The following is a 22,870-nucleotide window of genomic DNA, read 5'->3' on the forward strand; positions in this document are numbered from 1 at the left end:
TTAATGTTCAGTGAACTTCATTCAGGAAGAGATTGATGTGAATCCTGCTTTGCACTTGACTTATATCTTAATATGCCCAATGATGTTGTAGACTACTTTTAAGAAATGGAAAGTGTATGGCATTTGTAAGGTGTGTTTATAACAAATATGTGTCTAAACCAATCATGCCAATGTTTACAGATTGTTAATTTTGAAAAATTCAGGAAATTATTGAATTTTTAATTAAGAAGACTGTCGAAGAATTTTATAGCAGAAATTGGTTATCTGTAATCAGCTGTTGAGTTTTTAAGGGTCCCTTTTCAATATTTACTCAGGAATTACCAGTTATATTTGTATGAGGTTTACAGCATAGTTTTTATACGACCGCAAAATTTGAAAAAATTTTCGTCGTATATTGCTATCACGTTGGCGTCGTTGTCGTCGTCGTCGTCCGAATACTTTTAGTTTTCGCACTCTTACTTTAGTAAAAGTGAATGGAAATTTATGAAATTTTAACACAAGGTTTATGACCACAAAAGGAAGGTTGGTATTGATTTTGGGAGTTTTGGTCCCAACATTTTAGGAATTAGGGGCCAAAAAGGGCCCAAATAAGCATTTCCTTGGTTTTCGCACTATAACTTTAGTTTAAGTTAATAGAAATCTATGAAATTTTGACACAAGGTTTATGACCACAAAAGAACGGTTGGGATTGATTTTGGGAGTTTTGGTTTCAACAGTTTAGGAATTAGGGGCCAAAAAAGGGCCCAAATAAGCATTATTCTTGGTTTTCGCACAATAACTTTAGTTTAAGTAAATAGAAATCAATGAAATTTAAACACAATGTTAATGACTACAAAAGGAAGGTTGGTATTGATTTTGGGAGTTTAGGTCCCAACAGTTTAGGAATTAGGGGCCAAAAAGGGGCCCAAATAAGCATTTTTCTTGGTTTTCGCACCACAACGTTAGTATAAGTAAATAGAAATCTATGAAATTTAAACACAAGGTTTATGACCATAAAAGGAAGGTTGGTATTGATTTTGGGAGTTTTGGTCCCAACAGAATAAGGGGCCCAAAGGGTCCAAAATTAAACTTTGTTTGATTTCATCAAAATTGAATAATTGGGGTTCTTTGATATGCCGAATCTAACTGTCATGACTGTGTATGTAGATTCTTAACTTTTGGTCCCGTTTTCAAATTGGTCTACATTAAGGTCCAAAGGGTCCAAAATTAAACTTAGTTTGATTTTGACAAAAAATGAAACAGTTAGGTTCTTTGATATGCTGAATCTAAAAATGTACTTAGATTCTTGATTATTGGGCCCAGTTTTCAAGTTGGTCCAAATCGGGGTCCAAAATTAAACTTTGTTTGATTTCATCAAAATTGAATAAATGGGGTTCTTTGATATACCAAATCTAACTGTGTATGTAGATTCTTCATTTTTGGTCCTGTTTTCAAATTGGTCTACACTAAAGTCCAAAGGGTCCAAAATTAAACTAAGTCAGATTTTAACAAAAATTGAAATCTTGGGGTTCTTTGATATGCTGAATCCAAAAATGTACTTAGATTTTTTATTATGGGCCCAGTTTTCAAGTTGGTCCAAATCAGGATCTAAAATTATTATATTAAGTATTGTGCAATATCAAGTCTTTTCAATTGCACAGTATTGTGCAATGGCAAGAAATATCTAATTGCACAATATTGTGAAATAGCAATTTTTTTTTAATTAAAGTTATCTTTCTTGTCCAGAATAGTAAGCAAGAAATATCTAATTGCAAAATATTGTGCAATAGCAAGATTTTTTTTTAATTGGAGTTATCTTTCTTTGTCCAGAATCAACTTAAATCTTTGTTATGTACAATATAGAATGTATATTCACTTTTTACTACCAACTGATAAATTAAAATAATCTCTACCATTCAGTGATAACAAGCAGTTTTTTTACATCTTAATATTTTATGATTTATTTAAATGAGTAGTTATTGTTGCAAACTCCATTAGAAATTTTAATTGAGATAAGTTTTGGAATAAGGGAAAGGGGGATGTGATTAAAAAACTTGGGTTCAATTTTTATACGACCGCAAAATTTGAAAAAATTTTCGTCGTATATTGCTATCACGTTGGCGTCGTCGGCGTCGTCGTCGTCCGAATACTTTTAGTTTTCGCACTCTAACTTTAGTAAAAGTGAATAGAAATCAATGAAATGTTAACACAAGGTTTATGACCACAAAAGGAAGGTTGGGATTGATTTTTGGAGTTGAGGTCACAACAGTTTATGAATTAGGGGCCAAAAAGGGGCCCAAATAAGCATTATTTTTGGTTTTTGCACCATAACTTTAGTATAAGTAAATAGAAATCTATGAAATTTAAATACAAGGTTTATGACCATAAAAGGAAGGTTGGGTTTGAATTTGGGAATTTTGGTCCTAACAGTTTAGGAATAAGGGGCCCAAAGGGTCTAAAATTGAACTTTGTGTGATTTCATCAAAAATTGAATAATTGGGGTTCTTTGATATGCCGAATCTAACTATGTATGTAGATTCTTAATTTTTGGTCCCGTTTTCAAATTGGTCTACATTAAGGTCCAAAGGGTCCAAAATTAAACTTAGTTTGATTTTAACAAAAATTGAATCCTTGGGGTTCTTTGATATGCTGAATTTAAAAATGTACTTAGATTTTTAATTATTGGCCTAGTTTTCAAGTTGGTCCAAATGGGGGTCCAAAATTAAACTTTGTTTGATTTCATCAAAAATTGAATCAATGGGTTCTTTGATATGCCAAATCTAACTGTGTATGTAGATTCTTAATTTTTGGTCCAGTTTTCAAATTGGTCTACATTAAGGTCCAAAGGGTCCAAAATTAAACTAAGTTTGATTTTAACAAAAATTAAATTCTTGGGCTTATTTGATATGCTTTATCTAAATATGTACTTTGATTTTTGATTATGGGCCCAATTTTCAAGTTGGTCCAAATCAGGATTCCATATCAAGTATTGTGCAATAGCAAGAAATTTTCAATTGCACAGTATTGCACAATAGCAAGAAATATCTAATTGCACAATATTGTGCAATAGCAATTAATTTTCAATTGGAGTTATCTTTCTTTGTATAGAATAGTAGTTGATAATATATGTTGGAAATTTGCCAGACATGACTATGATGTCATTTTCTATTTTTATTTGCCAATAACTTTATGTAAATAACTTCATTGGAAATTTGCCAATATAAAATGTTGCTGATGAAGCTTTTTTTCCTTATCTTATCTAAAATGTTTTTAGATAATGTATGTTGGACATTTGCCAGACATGACTATGATGTCAATTTCTATTTTTATTTGCCAATAACTTTATGTAAATAACTTCATTGGAAATTTGCCAATATAAAATGTTGCTGATGAAGTTTTTTTTATTGTTTTATACAATAAACAATGTATATTCACTTTTACTACCAACCAATCTTTACCATTCAGTGATAACAAGCACTTTATTTTACATTTTAATATTTTATGATGGATTTAAAAGAGTAGTTATTGTTGCAAACTCCATTAGAAATTTGAATTGATATCAGTTTTGGAGAAAGGGAAACGGGGATGTGAAAAAAAAGGGGGGGGGTTTAAATTTTTGTCATTTCAGATTTCATAAATAAAAAGAAAATTTCTTCAAACATTTTTTTGAGAGGATTAATATTCAACAGCATAGTGAATTGCTCAAAGGCAAAAAAAAACTTTTAAGTTCATTAGACCACATTCATTCTGTGTCAGAAACCTATGCTGTGTCAACTATTTAATTTTAGATTTAAAAAGTTTGAAGAAGAAATCTTTAATTTATTTGTAAAATCTTGACATTTGTTTTGTGTAAAAAAAACCCATGTAATGTCAAAAATTTGATCACAATCCAAATTCAGAGCTGTATCACGCTTGAATGTTTTGTCCATACTTGCCCCAACTGTTCAGGGTTCGACCTCTGCGGTCGTATAAAGCTGCGCCCTGCGGAGCACCTGGTTCTCATTTGAAATTTCATAAATAAAAAAGAAAATTTCTTCAAACATTTTTTTGAGAGGATTAATATTCAACAGCATAGTGAATTGCTCTAAGAGAAAACAAAAATTTTAAGTTCATTAGAACACATTCATTCTGTGTCAGAAACCTATGCTGTGTCAACTATTTAATCACAATCCAAATTTAGAGCTGAATCCAGCTTGAATTTTGTGTCCATACTTGCCCCAACCGTTCAGGGTTCAACCTCTGCGGTCGTATAAAGCTACGCCCTGCGGAGCATCTGGTTTTGTTAGTCAACAATATCTTCTGAATTCTACAATTCATCGGAAATGGGTTCCACGAACTGAATTATCAAGTCAAATATTTTATTTCTCATAACAAACATATTTTTAAAAATCTTTTATGTTGACGCATGTGCTCAGAAAAAAATATTGAAATTTGCATATTTTAATTAAATTTGTATAAAAAAATTAAGATTTATGCTTGTTATGACATCATACAAAGAAACCTGATATGTAAATTTACAAAGTACCTATTTCCTTTATAGTCATTGTTAAATATTTGATACATCTTGATTTTTGCCATTCAATCCTAATTTGAAAGTTAAGATAGAAAAAGGGGCCAAATAAAGGGTCTTATCAGTCATACTTCTTTATAATCTCTAACATTTATAACCTAAATTTTCAATAAACAAACAATGTAAAAGTTCATTATTTCTTCCTGCTATCTAATATGGCTAACTTCCTGCTTACCTGTATATAGAAATGGAAAATCAGGTAAGATGTTTTATTTGATGCTTATTATCAATCATTATACACTTTTGCACATAAGTAAAAGATGTGCACAGCCTGGTCATTAAAATACATTAGAAGTTAAGAGGCTTATATTTGGACTTGAGTTGTATTTATATTCATACCTGGTATTGATTCATTCTGAGACTATAACACCAGTAGTCTCAGATTTACTTATTTGTATTGATACCAAGTTAATGTTCAAGTCGGGTCTGACTACTATAGATTCCTTTATTTGTCAGAACTAGTTTATGTGGAATGAGGAGACAGTTATTCACAATTTATTCATTCTACTTATAATCTTATAACTAATAGGAAATTTTTAGATTTCTTACAAGTAGATAGGAATTTTTTATTTTGTTTAACATGTGAATTTATGGTTCATTTAAACCCACTTACAACCATGATTGTACCCTAATAAAAGATATCATAACCACAGCTCATTGAACATGTAAACTATTTCTCAGTAATCATATAAATGTTTTATTTCACTACATTGTATTTATTTATGCTTTATGATTTAAGATTCAATATACTTTCTTGCTTGTAAGAGTTTGAAACTGTAATACCATCTTACAGACTTAAGGAATCTCAATATTCAAATATAGTTTATGAATGTATAGAGGCATGATTTTTTTTTCATTAGTAGTAAGTGGCTTTGAAAATAGCTGCCAGTACCCGCAAGTACTCTCAGATCTGTACTTAGTGTCTTTTTGTTGTTAAGATGTAAAAGGACCCAGCCATTTTCACTCTGTTTTTGTTCTAGATGTATTTCTAATTGGTTTCCATTCTTTTTAAACTGATTTTTATAGTTCATTCTTATGTTGTTCTTTGACACTCCTGTCCCAGGTTACGGGGAGGGTTGGGATCCCACTAACATGTTTTACCCTGTCACATTCTGTATGTAAGAGCCTGTAATTCAGTTGTTGCTGTTTGTTGCTGTGTTACTGATTAGTTTTACATGTCTTTTCTGGGTCTTATATAGATGACTATGCGATATGGTCTTTGCTCATTGTCGAAGGCCATAAGGTTACCTTTAGTTGTTAATTTCTGAGTCATTTGGTCTCTTGTGAAGAGTTGTCTCATTGGCAATCATACCACATCTTCTTTTTTAAATTTTATGTAGGTGGTATTATCCTCTGGACTAGCATCAAAATAAGCACTTATTATACCTTATACACAAGTTATGCAGGAATATAATGGAATCAACTTGTCACTCAATCTGTCTGTAGGAGTCAACTTTTGACCCCTTAATTGTTAACTAAGAAAATGTGTTACTATTCAATTTCATGCATATTTCATTTTGTAAAACTCTTTCAAACAGATTTTAAACCACAATGTCATGAAATATGTCTTGCAGCAAAACACCTTACTTCTGTTAGGTTGTTGCTCATATATACATGTACAAAAATGTATATCATGTATATACAAATTGTGAAAATGAGTCAGTAGATCAAAATTAATATTTTAATGTATATTATTTTTATATTGTTTGAGGCTTGAAACTAAAAGAAGCTTGAATATGCTAATACCTAAATTTCTAACAAACTAACAACATAGAATTCACTAAAAGATAATTATTCATAGTCAAAATCAAAACCTATAAAAAGTTACTTTACTTCAGTACCTTCTCCTTTGAAACTATTTACTGTAGATTTATACAGGTGCCACATGTGGAGCAGGATCTGCATACCCTTCCGGAGCACCTGAGATCAGCCCTTGTTTTTGGTGGGGTTCGTGTTGCTAAAAAAATTTCTTTAGTTTTCTATGTTGTGTCATGTGTTCTATTGTTTGTCTGTTTGTCTTCTTTCATTTTTAACCAGGCGTTGTCAGTTTATTTTCGATTTATGAGTTTGACTGTCCCTCTGGTATCTTTTGTCCCTCTTTTATTATTATTTGATGGGAACCAATTTTTGTGGGTACAGGTATTCTAAGAATTCAAATTTTCAACAAAGTTTTAAATGTCTGTAGTTTTGTAAGGTGACATCATGAACATTGGCAAATTATTTAATTATTCAGAAAAATAGAATATATTGCCAATCCATAAACATTGATATCCACAAAATTAAATAATTCCACTTGAAGAAATTGAACCTGCTTTTACTGGGATAGGAGAATTAGCTAATTTTATTTATATACATATTGTTACATCTACCTTATAAATACATGTAGATTCTGATGATAAATAACTATGTATTTGAATTCAATTGCAGTACATTGTTTCGTTTCCATGAGGAAATCAGAATTAAGTTTTTTCCCAGTTCACGTCAAAATTAGAAGAAAACACTTAAAAATCATTGATAAATTCAGTAATACATGTAGCTGTTGTTCTTTAAAATTTAAAAAGATGAATCAAGCCATGAATTGGATATATGGAAAAAGTTCAAATGATTTTGTGAATGAAGAGGCAAATCATTTAATTTAATCATTTAATTTAATCAATTAATTTCTATATTTACAGAAAAATATTACCAGTGTTTATAACAAAGGTGTTTATTGGAAGAATTTTATTTTACTGTAATGTTAGTGCATAACAAGGGAAGGTGGGATCCAGGAAAGATGTCGGATGTATGGACAAAAAAAGCATGATGTCTTTCTTAATAAATTGCTGTTTATGACACATTTTAATTCATTTGAATATTTTGTTTTCTTTTTTCAGAGCCTTAACGGGTTTGAAGAGCTAAGGAAGTACATAAAACATGGAAGTGAGTTCTGTAAAGAAGTGGCTAATATCTTACAAGAGAGGTTAGTCTACATAATTTATTTATTTTTACATGGAAACTGCTTTTAAGATTTTAAATTTTAAAGAGACTTATCTCAATTTTATTATGAAAGAAAATGGATCTTGTTTGACTTTACCAACACTTTGGGCATTTGCGACTACATGTACATTAATATCAAATTCAAGGAAGCATCAAATGAATCCAAGGTTTTTCATATTTTATAATTTACAAATTAAGATATTATTTATTGGTACATGTATTAAATGAGTCATTGGTTGTCATGATATACATGCATATCTTAAACTTTGATAATTTTTATTTGTCAAGTTGAAGTTCAAATACATGTAGTATGATATTTTGATAAAGACTTTTTTAGATTAGAATATTAGATCAGATTCTATCTGTAGTTTTGTATGTTGTGTTTGTTATTACCTGAATTAGTGAAACTCATTACCATACTCTTTATATTTGTATAACATTGTCAGCTAGATGACCATTCATTTTTTAATAGTAGAGAAAAAAAATTAAATCCTATTTTTTTGGGGAAACTTAGTTTAAGCTCATTGAGTTTAGAATCTAAAGAATCTAGAGTTTCATCTAACATTAAAAACAAAACGTAAGGAGATGAACAAAGTTTGTTGTTGATATTCATGCCCGTAGCCAGGAATTTCCAAGGGGGGTTATTTGGACCCAAAAACTCGTCTTTAACAGTCACAATTCAAACAGAACGTTGTCTTTAACAGTGCTTATTTGTTTTCAAGGGGGGGGGGGGGGGGTTGTCCGAACCCATCGAACCCCCTGGCTACGGGTATGATATTACACAAATAAAATTAAAACTGTATCTAACAAAGGGGTTGGAAAGGCGCACACACCCTCTATGTTCCCACCCTCTATGTTCCCACAACATTCAGCCACTGCTTAACTATTTTTAAATGTTAGAAATTACCATATTTAGTCAAATAGTACTGTTCATATGAAAGTTTGTAATTAAACAGAGGAAGTTTAATTATTTAGTTTGTACACATAACCCAGGAAGACTTTCTCTGTAGTACACTGCTGTAGTCCTTAGTGAAGTAATGATGTCAGATAAAATTTGGGAACCCTCCGCCCTCATTAAAGCTTGCAATTCAGGAAGTAAGAAAATACAAATCTTTTTGACTTAAGCCACTTCAAAGGGGGAAATTGAAACAGAGAATAAAAAGAAAAAAAAAGATGAAGTAGAAATAATAATCTATAAGATACACTGACCAACAGGATAAGTAAATAAACAAAGAAGATACACTGACCAACAGGATAAGTAAATAAACAACTCACCTGCTAAAATATGTAAACAATTGCTTAGAAAAATAAATTTTCACAATTTGACTTTTGGTGCAGTATTCTACTACATGTAGCTTTGTTTCCACTGTCCTTGCACTAGTCCTGGTAGAAATGTCTAACCCGTATGGGTAAAAAAAGGTAGACTTTCATTTGGAACAAATATATTAGGAGAAATGAAAGAGACGTGGCTCCTCATATCTGACGTCACTGTACATAGTATCTATTTAGGGAAAAAATACTCCATTTTTAGGAGTTGCTTCCATGATAAAAGATTTGATGGTTGCAAATACAGGTAAACAGTGTTGCAGAGTGGAGCCAATCAAATGGATATTTGTAACCTTCAAATTCTAAATCTTCAATTACAGTATATTTGTTGTACAGTTATTTCTATTCTTATAATACTGTGCTAGTCAAAAGTAAAATCAATTATTTGTAGATGTGCAAATAAGAACTATAAGAATTTGTATAATTTTTTATTTAATATATTTAATATATATAATCATGATAATATGCAAATATCTTAGGAATGAGTAAAAACATAATTTCATGGTCTCTTGAAAACCAGTAAAATGTACTTATTTGCATCAGATTTTCTGAGCATCTTTACTGTGTAAGAAAGAGAAACTCTTGTGCTCTTATCTGACACTACATTTTAAATTGATCTAGATTAGAATATGCTGGTTGATGCATTCAAACAAGATAAAATAATGTAATCAATACACCAATCTCAATTTGTTTTTATTAATGAGTCAATTGGTGTAAATGACATCATTGAAAAATCAGTTCTTACTGTGACCTAATAATATATGCAATTGTTATTTGTATGGAGATTTGTCTCATTGGCACTCACACCACATCTTCCTATATCTATATATTGTGACATAGGAAATGTACAGGAAAAGTGCATGAAATTGAATGTCTACTATAGTACACTTTCATATGAATTTAAATTTCCCATTTTCTAGAAGGTTTTGAAATCAAACTCTTTACTTTTGTCAAGCTTTACTGGTTTTGATAAATGTTACGTTGTCTATAGATGTACCTAGAAAGTAAAGTACACACTTCTATATTCATTTAAACAAAATTGTAGTGTGACACCCACCATGTTACTGCTTTCTTTATATTTTTTATTTATATTTACTTTTAAAATGAGCTACATTTAGTCTGAAAACTGTAAAAGTTGTACAGTTGTACGTTATAAGAACAAATTATGAAAAAAAATAGAGCTTGTTTTTCACAGGATACAACATGTTCATTGACAAAAGCTAGAATAATGTTTCATAGAAAATTCATGAAATAATAATATACTTATTAAAACCTGTCATGCCTATTATAGCTAATATTTGACAAACAGCAATGAAATGGTATATTTTAATAGCTCTGTGCAGGCCTAGAATTTAGTGTCTGTTAATATTTTATACAAAATATGAAATGCACTCAATAATAAATGAATGAATTCCTATTAATTTACGCTTCAGCTAAAAACAATACCAGATGCTAACCATCATTTCTTAATTATTTCAGATCAGATTTAGAAAGTAATTATGCAAAAAATCTACAGAGACTGAGTGGCAAATTGTTAAAAGTTACTTCTAATAACATTGGGTAAGTATGCTACAGTGGAAAGAGTACATAGGGTTTTAGGGCTTTATTTTAGAAATATAAAAGTACAGATAATGCAAACAGATATCCTCCGGCTGTTATCTGCTTTTTGGCCAGGTTGTTGTCTCTTTGACATATTTCCCATTTCCATTCTCATTTTTTTTTCATATATAATCATTTCAAAAAAGTTAGAAAGTAAATTTGTAGACTAAACTGTTACGCATCAAGATAAAAATAAGGTTAGTTATATATAACTATGAAAGAAATAAACAGCTGTTGGGGCACTCAGCCAAAACACCCTGAATACATAGTAGATTTTATTGTAGTTGATGTATTGAATTCAAATTAAAAAGCAAATTTCTGATATAAAACTTTATATTTTAGTAGATAGATATGTTGTCTTATTGCCTTTTTAACGTTTTAATCAATATGTTTTTACTTAAAGAAACCACTGACTTTCCGGGAGCACTGAAAAATATGGAGTGTATCATGTCTCTTATTGTTATATGTTTGAAAAAAGCAGGTTGAATTACTATAATTCCATTTGCAAATAAAACATGTAAAAGGTATGTGGGAAAGGAGATCATAATCAAAATAACTAATTTACAGAAATGAAAATTAGAACGTATTTTTTTTCAGTATTTTCAGTATGACACAAAAATCATCAGTTTGCAAATTACTACCAAGTCATAGTATAATTCTTAAATATACTAATTTTGATTATGTGTGTATCTTGTATAAAGTTTCTATGATGATATGATATGTCTTGCCAAAGTTTGCCAGAGTTAAAGTTGCTATGATGATTGGATACATCTTGTAATATTTTGTAAGAGTTAAAGTTCTATAATGTGTTGATATATTTTGGCAGAGTTGAAGTTTCTGCATGAATATTGAAAACAAAAGTTGAAAAATTGCATAAACTGACATAAATACAGAAATTTATCTAGTTGGATTTACATAAACTGTACTGTTATTTTTTTTTTTTAGAACATTGGCAGAAGGATGGAAGGCTGTAGCTTCTATGATGGAACAGGAGGCTGAACTCCATAAGTAAGATGTTAGACAATGATACACATGCATATATTAGAGTATTTTATAGTTTGAAAATCACAGCTAACTTGCGAACTGAACTCAGATCAATAAACTAGCTTCAAAGATATAAGAAGATGTTGTATGAGTGCAAATGACACAACTCTCCATCCAAGTCACAATTTGTAAAAGTAAACCATTATAGGTCAAAGTACGGTCTTCAACACGGAGCCATGCCTCACACCAAACAGCAAACTATCAAGTTGATTATCTATAGTTTTCTTGCAGTCTTAAAAACTTTTAAATAACTTTATGGGGTATTGTGTTTCATAAACCAAACTATTCAGACTTAGAAACCAAGTACTTAAAAAAGAAATAACTTGCACTATAAAATAGCAAAGTAAACAGACTTCATGCATTGTCTTCCACATTTCTTAATATAATAAATGTATTGTTAATTGAGCCAGCTTTTATAAATACAAGCAGACTATTTTAAATGATCAAGAACATAACATGAAGCAGGAAAAGAAGATTTAGAAAACTTAGAAGCCACATCTGTCCTAACATATAAAATGTATGCAGAGCCTGAAATTGATTGACAAAACCTTGTGTTTCTATATCAAACAGCTATTTATGTATACCTGAACTGGTTCATGACTTATAATTTTTTAAAACAAATGTGTTTGGTTTATTGTTACATGGAAGGACAATTTTGATTTGCACACACTTTAAGGTAACTTTACCCCCAAATAGTCTTTCTCCACCATGGCTACTGGAAAAATAAAAGCCCAGATGAATTTTAGGCCTCATTTAAACTTCCCTACAGTTTATTTTATTCCTTAAGTAGAAAATAGACTATTTGACTAATAGTCAGAATTATGTGACCGGGTGGGATGGGTTGGGTGGCTTCAAACTGTTTGCTGGAATGTTAAAACATTCAGCATCTGAATTTACATTAAAGCAGAGATAACCCCATATACAACATGTATGCCTTTCATCCAAACTGTTAAAAGATTACTCATAAGAATTAAAACTTCCTTAATTAATAGTATTTTTGTAGTACTGTATCTTCAAACAAGGATGTGTTCTTTGACATTTGATACCCTTTTATTTCAGAAATCTAGCATTAGCGTTTGTTGAAGAAATTAGTAAACCTTTAAAGCTCTTGGTAGAAGCACAGATTAAAGCTAGAAAACCTGTGAGTTTATTGTAAATGAAATGAAACAAAGATAAGTTTGAATTTGCTTAGAACATTGTATTGTTTTGCACCACCTTGACAGGATATTTTGATGTCCATATAAAGCAACATTAATACCTTGACCTGTGGTATTTATAGTATCTATAGCACAATAACAATACAAATATCTAATAATAAAGATATCAAATTTCATGTCCTATAGCGTTAGGTAAATTGTTTAACATAATTATTACCAGTGATAAAATGATTATGACTTTTTGATGTATCACTTATTGCCTGTAGTTAAATATAAAAAGAATATTTTAGTTATTGAAGATACCTAGCTAGTTCAGCTGTTATTGATGAATACTTAATACCAGATTTTATGAATAAATTTACCTTGAGTTCAGTCCATATTTTTGAAATAATGTAATTTAAGAATTTATCCTGAAAAAATGTGAACTGATGAAAAAAAGCAAGTTTTAAATTAAATTTTTGCTTTATTTGTATAGTATGCAAATATATAGCCGCCTCCTCCTTGTTGAAGACATTCAGTAACCAGTAAGTAATCATTCAGTCTTAAATTGTGTTCTTACTTGTGTTTGCAGATTGAGGTAGTTGTTGATAAAAGTTTAAAGAATCTAACAGACAGAAGGACGGAAGAATATAGAGTAAGTTGCATTTCAGATAATGTTATAAATACAATACTCAGGTTAAAATTAAACAGGGTCCCAAAACAAACAAGAATTATTAAATAGAGAAAAACAATACATTTTTGTTGTTAGTTTAAAAGATTATAGAAATTATCAGACTGTATTCAATACTTGCGTTTTATACTACAAAATTAAGACTGAAAATAGGCAGTGTCAAATAAAGAACATCCTGACCAAACAGCAGAAAACAGCCCAAGGCCACCAATGGGTCTTCAACACAGCAAAAAAAATCCTCACCTAGAGGCCGGCATCAGCTGGCTGTCTGTATCTGTATTGAACCTCACACATATAAGTAGAAAAGAAGTAAAAAATAGAAATCTAGAGGACAATACATGGAGAAGGCAAATCATAACCAGCGAAACAGCTATACGGACATGACAGGGTAGACAAAGACCAAGTCAAAATGAATCAAATATAATCCTACCATCCAATGTCAGTATGTGATATGTTAAAAAAAAAAGTGGAAGGTCTAATGTACAAGCATGAGAGAAGTAATTATTTATATATATATATTTATTTATATAGGCAAAGAAATCTGCATATGCATGTGCTAAAGATTATGAGAAAGGAGAAGAATCCAAAAATGAGTCAAAGGCTGGAAATAAAAAACACTCCGACAAAGATAAAATTAAGGTATAATTCACAAGGTACACTCTGACAAAGATAAAATTAAGGTATAATTCTCAAGATATCAAAATGTAATATTCCTGTTAGGATTACAATTTTTTGCCTTATTACTTGAAACTGATCAAAAGAGTATGCAAATACATTGTAATATCATTTATTTACATGCACCTAATTTATTGACAATTATGCCTAGAGAAATTCATTTTTTACCAGAATTCATGATAAACATGTGTCAAAAAGTTACTAAAAGTCATGTCAGCTGGATACAACTTCTCTAGGGGAGTATACACTATAAACATGATAAATGCCCTCAATTTTTTTCTACAAAATTAGCCAAGTATTTACATTTTAAAGTAAGTGCAGAAGCTTATAGCTTTGTTTATAAACTGGGTCAAAGAAGGCGTTTGCTTATTTTCCACTAAGCATTCAGAAAATAACAGTAAAGATAAAAGATTAGTTTTCTTAGAATCTGAATGTTGTGTCCAGGTCTGATGACTTGTTTTCCAGCAGACTGTAACCCTGTCAAATAGTTCTTTTAAAATTCCCTTAAAATGTTAGTCTAGTACAAAGCAGATTACATTCGTATTACACTATCATGATACTATGCTCAGTTGAAATATACTTATATACATCTAAAATCATATAACTTATAATCGAATAAGTAATAGAATGCATTTAAGTATATCATTTTACTCTCAATATAAAGTTACCAAAGCCTATATTTCTCACTGTATTGGGCAAGGTTTAGTTTTAGGTCCATGTTTTTTTTCTCAGATACAATTAATTAACAATTATAGTAGTATCTTGTGTTGTGTTTAATGAGTAGTATGTATAGGTAAAAGTTTTGATGCCCCATTTATGGGCATTATGTTTTCTGGTCTGTGCGTCCGTTCAACCGTTGTTCGTTCGTCTGTTTGTCCGTCTGTACTGATTCAGGTTAAAGGTTTAGGTTGAGGTAGTTTTTGATGAGGTTGAAGTCCAATCAACTTGAAACTTGGTACACATGTTCCCTATGATATGATCTTTCTAATTCTAATGCCAAATTAGAGATTTTACCCCATTTTCACGGTCCACTGAACATAGAAAATTATAGTGTGGATGAGGCATCTGTGTACTTTGAACACATTCTTGTTAATACTTATTATGGTGAGTTTTATACTTGTAGCTGGAAAAGAAATGTGACCAATACAGTAAGTCATTAAAGAAAGCTGACAAAGATTACTGTGAATTATGTGAGAAAGCTGAAGCTGCTCGACAAGAATGGGACTTAAATGTATTAAAGGTGTGTATTACAGTAAACAAGAATGGGACTTAAATGTATTAAAGGTGTGTATTACAGTAAACAAGAATGGGACTTAAATGTATTAAAGGTCTGTATTACAGTAAACAAGAATGGGACTTAAATGTATTAAAGGTCTGTATTACAGTAAACAAGAATGGGACTTAAATGTATTAAAGGTCTGTATTACAGTAAACAAGAATGGGACTTAAATGTATTAAAGGTGTGTATTACAGTAAACAAGAATGGGACTTAAATGTATTAAAGGTCTGTATTACAGTAAACAAGAATGGGACTTAAATGTATTAAAGGTGTGTATTACAGTAAACAAGAATGGGACTTAAATGTATTAAAGGTCTGTATTACAGTAAACAAGAATGGGACTTAAATGTATTAAAGGTGTGTATTACAGTAAACAAGAATGGGACTTAAATGTATTAAAGGTGTGTATTACAGTAAACAAGAATGGGACTTAACTGTATTAAAGGTGTGTATTACAGTAAACAAGAATGGGACTTAACTGTATTAAAGGTGTGTATTACAGTAAACAAGAATGGGACTTAAATGTATTAAAGGTGTGTATTACAGTAAACAAGAATGGGACTTAAATGTATTAAAGGTGTGTATTACAGTAAACAAAAATGGGACTTAACTGTATTAAAGGTGTGTATTACAGTAAACAAGAATGGGACTTAAATGTATTAAAGGTGTGTATTACAGTAAACAAGAATGGGACTTAACTGTATTAAAGGTGTGTATTACAGTAAACAAGAATGGGACTTAACTGTATTAAAGGTGTGTATTACAGTAAACAAGAATGGGACTTAAATGTATTAAAGGTGTGTATTACAGTAAACAAGAATGGGACTTAAATGTATTAAAGGCGTGTATTACAGTAAACAAGAATGGAACTTAAATGTATTAAAGGTGTGTATTACAGTAAACAAGAATGGGACTTAAATGTATTAAAGGTGTGTATTACAGTAAACAAGAATGGGACTTAAATGTATTAAAGGTGTGTATTACAGTAAACAAGAATGGGACTTAACTGTATTAAAGGTGTGTATTACAGTAAACAAGAATGGGACTTAACTGTATTAAAGGTGTGTATTACAGTAAACAAGAATGGGACTTAAATGTATTAAAGGTGTGTATTACAGTAAACAGTCTCTACATATTTTTTTTTTTCTTGAAATCTTTTATATGTACCTGCCATAGCCAAGTAGGAGCATTACATTTTACCCTTGTCAACTGTACTTCTGTCAGTACATAGGTCTGTACGTTCCGAAATTAGTTTCTGTTCTCTAACTTTAGTTTGTCTCAACCAAATGTTATAAAACCTGTACACAATGTTTTATACAACAAAATACAGATCAACTTTGAATTTGGGTATCATCACTTTTACCATTCTTGAGATATGCTCCTTTAAAACGTTGTATGCAAGCAGGGACATTATCTGTGTCCATGGATCTGTGTCCCATGGACACATTCACACTTTATTTTTTAAAAGATTATTTTGTTCCTGAATTATACATTTATATATTTTTAGGGAAGTGCCCAGCTACAGTCTTTAGAAGAGGAACGAATATCAAAGATGTCAGAATATTTAAACCAATACAATAGTCACATGTCAGTGATGGGGCCAAAAATAACTCAGGTATGATCTGTTAGAAATAACCTTCTGACAGTTATTCTTTTATCTTTCTGGGATGAAGGAACCACAACAAAAAATATATATTGTATGGAATTCTTATTAATCTAAAATATTGATTTTTTTCATTTGCTTGGAATGTAAATGCACAGGTATTTCGGGCATGGGTCCCCCTTTTTTGGACCCCACTAAAAATAAATTACAATTTTCTACAATGTATAGACATATATCAAGTCTCAACAATCCATTACTAGTCGATTACAATGCCTTTTTTACTATCCATACGAGCCCCAAGTTCTTTTTTTACTTGGGGCTAGTATATATTGATAGTTAAAAAGGCATTGTGTAAATGCACAAACTTTAACCTTTTTTACCATTCTATACATCCTATCCTTGAACATTTCAAAAAATGTATGTATGTAATATATGTTCAGATATTCAAGGCACAACATTTCATTGTAAAAGTCTTCTCAATTTAAAAATTGGAGTTATCTTCCTTTGTCTAGAATAACTGTTAAATCAACTACAACCAATGCAATATTTAATTTTACTTCCCACTGTTAAATTTAAGAAATCTTTACCGTTCAGTGCCTACAAACACTTTGATTATTGTATCATAGTTCAATTATTAACAAATTTTTTACTGATTTTGTTTATATAGTGTTGTGATAGACTGAATGAGGCAGTGGTGTCAGTAGATTTACAGGGAGACCTGAGGACAATAGTACAGCAGAAAGGATCAGGAGTAGCAGCTTCAGAACAGATATTAATTGACTGTTATGTAAGTAAAGGAAATACTGTGTATTCAACCTAAGGTCTGTTAATTACTTTTCGTTGTTTGTTCTTTTAAAATAGGATGATGGGATATGATTGCCAATGAGACTACCTTCCTCCAGAGACATCCCTTCAATGGCTAGTAGAAGTTAGCAACTATAGGTCACTGTACATCCTTCAACAATTCCCATATCTAGCTAGTAAGGCCAAGACATAACAAAACATATAAGGCATGACGGTGGTCTAAATAGTTATCAAAGGTACCAGGATAATAATTTAGTACGCCAGACGCGCATTTCGTCTACATAAGACTCATCAGTGACGCTCATATCAAAATATTTATAAAGCCAAACAAGTACAAAGTTGAAGAGCATTGAGAATCCAAAGTTCTTTAATTTTGGGTCATTTGGTCTATGGTGGAAGTTGTCACAATGGCAATCATACTACATCTTTCTATAATAAACAATTCAAATTAGAAACAAATCAACAAAGAAAAAATATATGATTTTCAGCAACCAACAACATCCCACTGAATTACAGCCCTTTTCCTAACTTAGGACATGCACATACTTAATCTATGTAAATGTACAGGAGATACAGGTTTTGAGTGAGAAACAAAGGTCAAAAGTTGGAGACTGACACTATCATGGCAAACATTTTTAAAACCATTAAAAGACAAACAAATCCACAAAACTTAAGTTGGAGCAAAATGAAACCAACCAAAACAGGTGTGATATCAGGGGTAAACGAAATGTAAGCAGATTCTGCTTCGCATGTGGGACCTGCTGTGTTATTCATGTTAAGGATATTACAAATCATGAGAGAGAATTTTGTTGCATTGTTTCATGTTATGAATACTGTAAAAATCGTTTCATTTGAAGCTAACTTTCCTTAGTACACATAAATGTTAATAGATATCGTCATAAGCTTTGATCTTCTCTTATATAAATGTGTTAGAAAATTTTAAAAGTTAAGAAATATATCATGTTTTGGAATCTTTATTTTGGCAATTTTATTTCAGGCAGAAGATATGCAATTTTCTATGAAACCGGAACGACGAAAAAATTCATTGCAAAATTATTTATTGTTTATAAGACAATCTATAGAAAGAGAAAGAAAAGGACGAGAAGGTATGCATATTTAAGGCTGCAGGTTATTTTATAAAAAGAGATTCTATCAGAAGCAAATAAAGGTTAGATGTGACATTTCTGTAAAATTTAACCGTTTCCCTTGATAAATCATATGTGGTACATTATGTGACTCTTCTGTGTATACTAAGCTATGTTGAAAGGTGTGTGTTTTAATGAATGATGTAAATTTAGTATATAAGAAAACCTATTTCATTTTTGCAAAAACATGAAAAATTGGGGCAAATTGGGTATTTGGTGCAATTTGGATTTCATGGCGTTTGATTTCTTATTTAAATATATTTTTAGAGAATATTGCAGAATAATCTATTTGGTGATTATATCTTAATAAATAATTTTTGCAATTACAGTTTTCATTTGTAAATTTGTAATGTAGAATGGAATGCAGACACAAAATTTACTTCTAAAGTTTAATAAAAAACATATTTATTAAACCTTTTGTTGAAAGGGAAATACTGTTCATTGTGTTTGTTTGACATTCTGTCTTGAACGTTCCTGGTTTTCAATTTGGAGAAGGTTTAAAAAAAATTGCTCCTTTAGAATAAATTGTTAAATGATTGGAGGATATTTATTATTACTTTTGATACTTATTTTGGTCCTGAAGACCACAAACTAATTCGTAAAACATGTCAACCAATAAAAGTTACAAAAACCTCAATTGTTGTTGCCAATGAAGTGGTATTTTGATAACTTAGTACAAAATTCCACTTGTTATTTAAATTGTGTTTTGAAACAAGAATATGTATAACCAGAGGTGAAACAATATTTTGTAATTAGAAATATCCGTGATTTTTCTCAAATTGTCGTAAGGACTTAAACAGCTATCGCAAAAATAGTGTTTAATAAATTTTAATCTTAAATGAAATTCTAATTTCTATGCATCTTAGACATAAAGTCATTCATGCAAACATTTTAATATAATTTTGAATGTTCTTAGGTGTAGAAAAATTAGTTGAAGTATATAACCAAAGACCTGGTTTTGCAGACCCAGAAACACAAATTGAGACCAAACAGAGGTTACTACAGGTATGAAACCCAATTATTTTCTAGTTTTGGAAGCCTTGGTAGCCAAGTGGTATAAGTAGTTCTACTACTGCAATCACTAGACAGTCAACACTGAGGTTGTGAGTTTGAACACCGCTTGTGCAGGTGGACTCAACTCCAATCTTAATTGACTAGGATTGTCAGTTTTCCTATTGAAGGTCAGTGGTTTTCTCTGGGAACTTGGGCTTCCTCCACCAATAAAAACTACATGCCACAAGTGGCGTTAAAACACCAACAATCAATATTTACTATTTCTATGTTAAAAACAAGTACAAACAAGTACACAATCTAAATCATGTTGTAGATCTAGTAAAGCCAATTGATACCTACTTTCTGTTTGCTAATACTTTGAATATTTGAACCAAACGTTATTAAATTTATGCACAGTGCTAATTACCAATAAAAACAGATCACGTTTGAGTTTGGGTGGTATCACTCTCACTGTTCTTATATTTGTTCATTTATAAATTCAAAAATTGACAAATTTGCTGTTCCACACTCTTCTTTCTTTAAAATAGATTATAATTAAGTAGTCATAAGTAATTGTAACAACAAAAACAAATATGTGTCCAAAGTACACCATGCCCCACTCGCACTATCATTTTCTATGTTCAGTGGACCTTGAAATTGGGGTCAAAAGTCTAATTTGGTCTTAAAATTAGAAAGATCATATCGTACTAAGTTTCAAGCTGATTGGACTTTAGCTTCATCAAAAACTACCTTGACCAAAAACTTAAACTGAAGCGGGACAGACGGACGAATGAACGAACGCACAGACCAGAAAACATAATGCCCCTCTACTATCTTAGGTGGGGCATAAAAAGACATTAGCTGGTATTCAATAAAAAAATTTCAAAAACATTCTATACATTGTCAAATTCATGGAATATTTTTGAAAAACTTTATTCCACGCTTATTATTATTGCATCAACCCACTGTTATGAAACTTCTACACAATGCTTAATACAACAAACACAAATTAAGATTGAATTGGGTGATGTAACCTATCTCCAGTTATCCTATTTCTGTTTCTAATTGACAAATCTAAGCACTCAAACTCAGGTGAAATCTCTTAACAACAATATACAAAAACACATGTCATTAAGTTTGACAGAAAGTAAATCCTAATTAGGTTTGAATTAGGACATTGACTAGCATACTCACAAGTGGGGGGGGGGGGGGGGGGGGGCATCTGTGTCCTATAGACACATTCTTCTTTTATTAAAAAAAATATTCTTTATAATGCAGACAGAGAGAAATAATTGATATTTATATAAATGAGTCTAAAATGTAAATTATGATATTTATCTTATAGGTTACATATATGATGAATTTCTTAGAAGCTAGCCATTTTAAATTAGCCAACAGTTTTGCTTCGTTAGATAAACAACAGAAAATGGAACACAAATTTGCCCAGTATATAGAAACTACAAGAGATAAACAGGTAGGACTTTCAGTAGGTAAATGAATTTGACTGTTCTAAAAATTTGCTGAATCAGAATGTTTAGACGAGTATGGACTGTTGAACACTTTAGATATAAATATGATATGGTTGATTATATTCTTGTAATTTTTGTTCACCAATCACATTCATATAAAATCTAGAATGTTTGTTATTCTGCAATATTAAAAAACGATATCAGATTATCTCAATTTGGTAAACAGACCTTTACTTGTGAAAAGTTTGTCGTCAGCATCATTCAGTAGTCATTGAATAGTCTTTGATATCATTAACTGCTCAAAAGTCACACAAATGAAAGAAATAAATTTATAATAACAGTGTAATTGTAGAATTAAATCCATGTGATTTCTCTGAAGTAAAGTTAGTATCTTCAGCTCATACTGTGGATTCATTGTTTTTCATGGCATAAAAATAATTGTGAATTAAGTGGATATACGGAACTGTAAAGTTAATATAATTTTTTTGTAAATGGATCCCTAGGTAAATATTTATAATGACCCCATTTTAATATCATATGTTTAATATAAACTTGAACTCAGACACTTTAAACATATCATTTACTTATCATAATGATATTTAGACAGAACATAACCTCTTTTGTGACACTTAAAATGAAAATGGTACAATAGAAGTATAAACTGAATTGTATAAATAGTCAAAATTAATTTATATACTTTACTTACCAAGATATATTGTAATTTCTATCTTGATTATTGATTTTGGCAGGGAGTAGCAGTGTCAACATTACGGTTACCAGCAAACATGGCAAACGAAGGGAATTCAGGATATGATGTGACATCAGTTACACTTACTACCCTTGCTAGTCAAGGCAATGAGAATGAAACAGGTTTTGGTAGGTACACTTACTACTCTTGCTAGTCAAGGCAATGAGAATGAAACTTTGTTATATTTAAAAACATCAAAATAAAATATAGTTTAATGTTATATTCCATTTGAACATGTTGTGAACATGATATTTTAACTGAGACGCATAATTTCTTTGAGTATTCCTACTCTTCTTACTCACTTGTTTCTTTATTTTCATGCCAAGTTTCCTCAAGGAGAATGATATTTTCCACTTAAATAAATATTTAAAAGAAACAAATTGTATTTTATTTATTTGTCTAGTTGGTAGAATTTAATGTAATTGATTTATTTCAGCTGATGATGAGTTTGAGACAGAATCTATAGGACAGTGTAGAGCCTTGTATGGTTATGAAGCTACACAACATGATGAGTTGACCTTAACTGAAGGTAAAATTCAAATTACAAATATACAATATTAGGTCAATGTCAGAAAAATATAAACTTTTTTGTATGAGGCTGAGTCCTTCCCCAGTTTTGCTCAGAGTACAAAAAAGTTGATATTTTATACGACCGCAAAAATTTTAATTTTTTGGTCATCTATTGCTATCACGTTGGCGTCGTCGTCGTCCGAATACTTTTAGTTTTCGCACTCTAACTTTAGTAAAAGTGAATAGAAATCAATGAAATTTTAACACAAGGTTTATGACCACAAAAGGAAGGTTGGGATTGATTTTGGGAATTTTGGTCCCAA

General features: G+C 30.7%; 1 protein-coding gene across 2 annotated transcripts in view; it reads left to right on the forward strand.

Moving 5' to 3' along the window:
• Nucleotides 1-22,870, forward strand: part of LOC139513437 (nostrin-like) — a 41,097-nt gene that overhangs the window by 12,448 nt on the left and 5,779 nt on the right. Inside the window, exons 1-15 of one of the 2 annotated variants that reach the window (XM_071301911.1) lie at nt 4,641-4,748; nt 7,423-7,508; nt 10,331-10,411; nt 11,396-11,458; nt 12,554-12,635; nt 13,223-13,285; nt 13,853-13,960; nt 15,120-15,236; nt 16,783-16,890; nt 17,546-17,665; nt 18,680-18,788; nt 19,744-19,832; nt 21,166-21,294; nt 22,039-22,165; nt 22,474-22,566. In XM_071301911.1, coding sequence (XP_071158012.1) covers nt 4,737-4,748; nt 7,423-7,508; nt 10,331-10,411; nt 11,396-11,458; nt 12,554-12,635; nt 13,223-13,285; nt 13,853-13,960; nt 15,120-15,236; nt 16,783-16,890; nt 17,546-17,665; nt 18,680-18,788; nt 19,744-19,832; nt 21,166-21,294; nt 22,039-22,165; nt 22,474-22,566 — 1,387 coding nt within the window. In that variant the 5' untranslated portion in view covers nt 4,641-4,736. Of the gene's footprint in view, nt 1-4,640; nt 4,749-7,422; nt 7,509-10,330; nt 10,412-11,395; nt 11,459-12,553; nt 12,636-13,222; nt 13,286-13,852; nt 13,961-15,119; nt 15,237-16,782; nt 16,891-17,545; nt 17,666-18,679; nt 18,789-19,743; nt 19,833-21,165; nt 21,295-22,038; nt 22,166-22,473; nt 22,567-22,870 lie in introns of those variants that run through there. The other variant, XM_071301910.1, reaches the window with a different exon arrangement.

The sequence above is a fragment of the Mytilus edulis genome, chromosome 2, assembly GCF_963676685.1.
Source record: "Mytilus edulis chromosome 2, xbMytEdul2.2, whole genome shotgun sequence".
NCBI classification, from domain to species: Eukaryota; Metazoa; Mollusca; class Bivalvia; order Mytilida; family Mytilidae; genus Mytilus; species Mytilus edulis.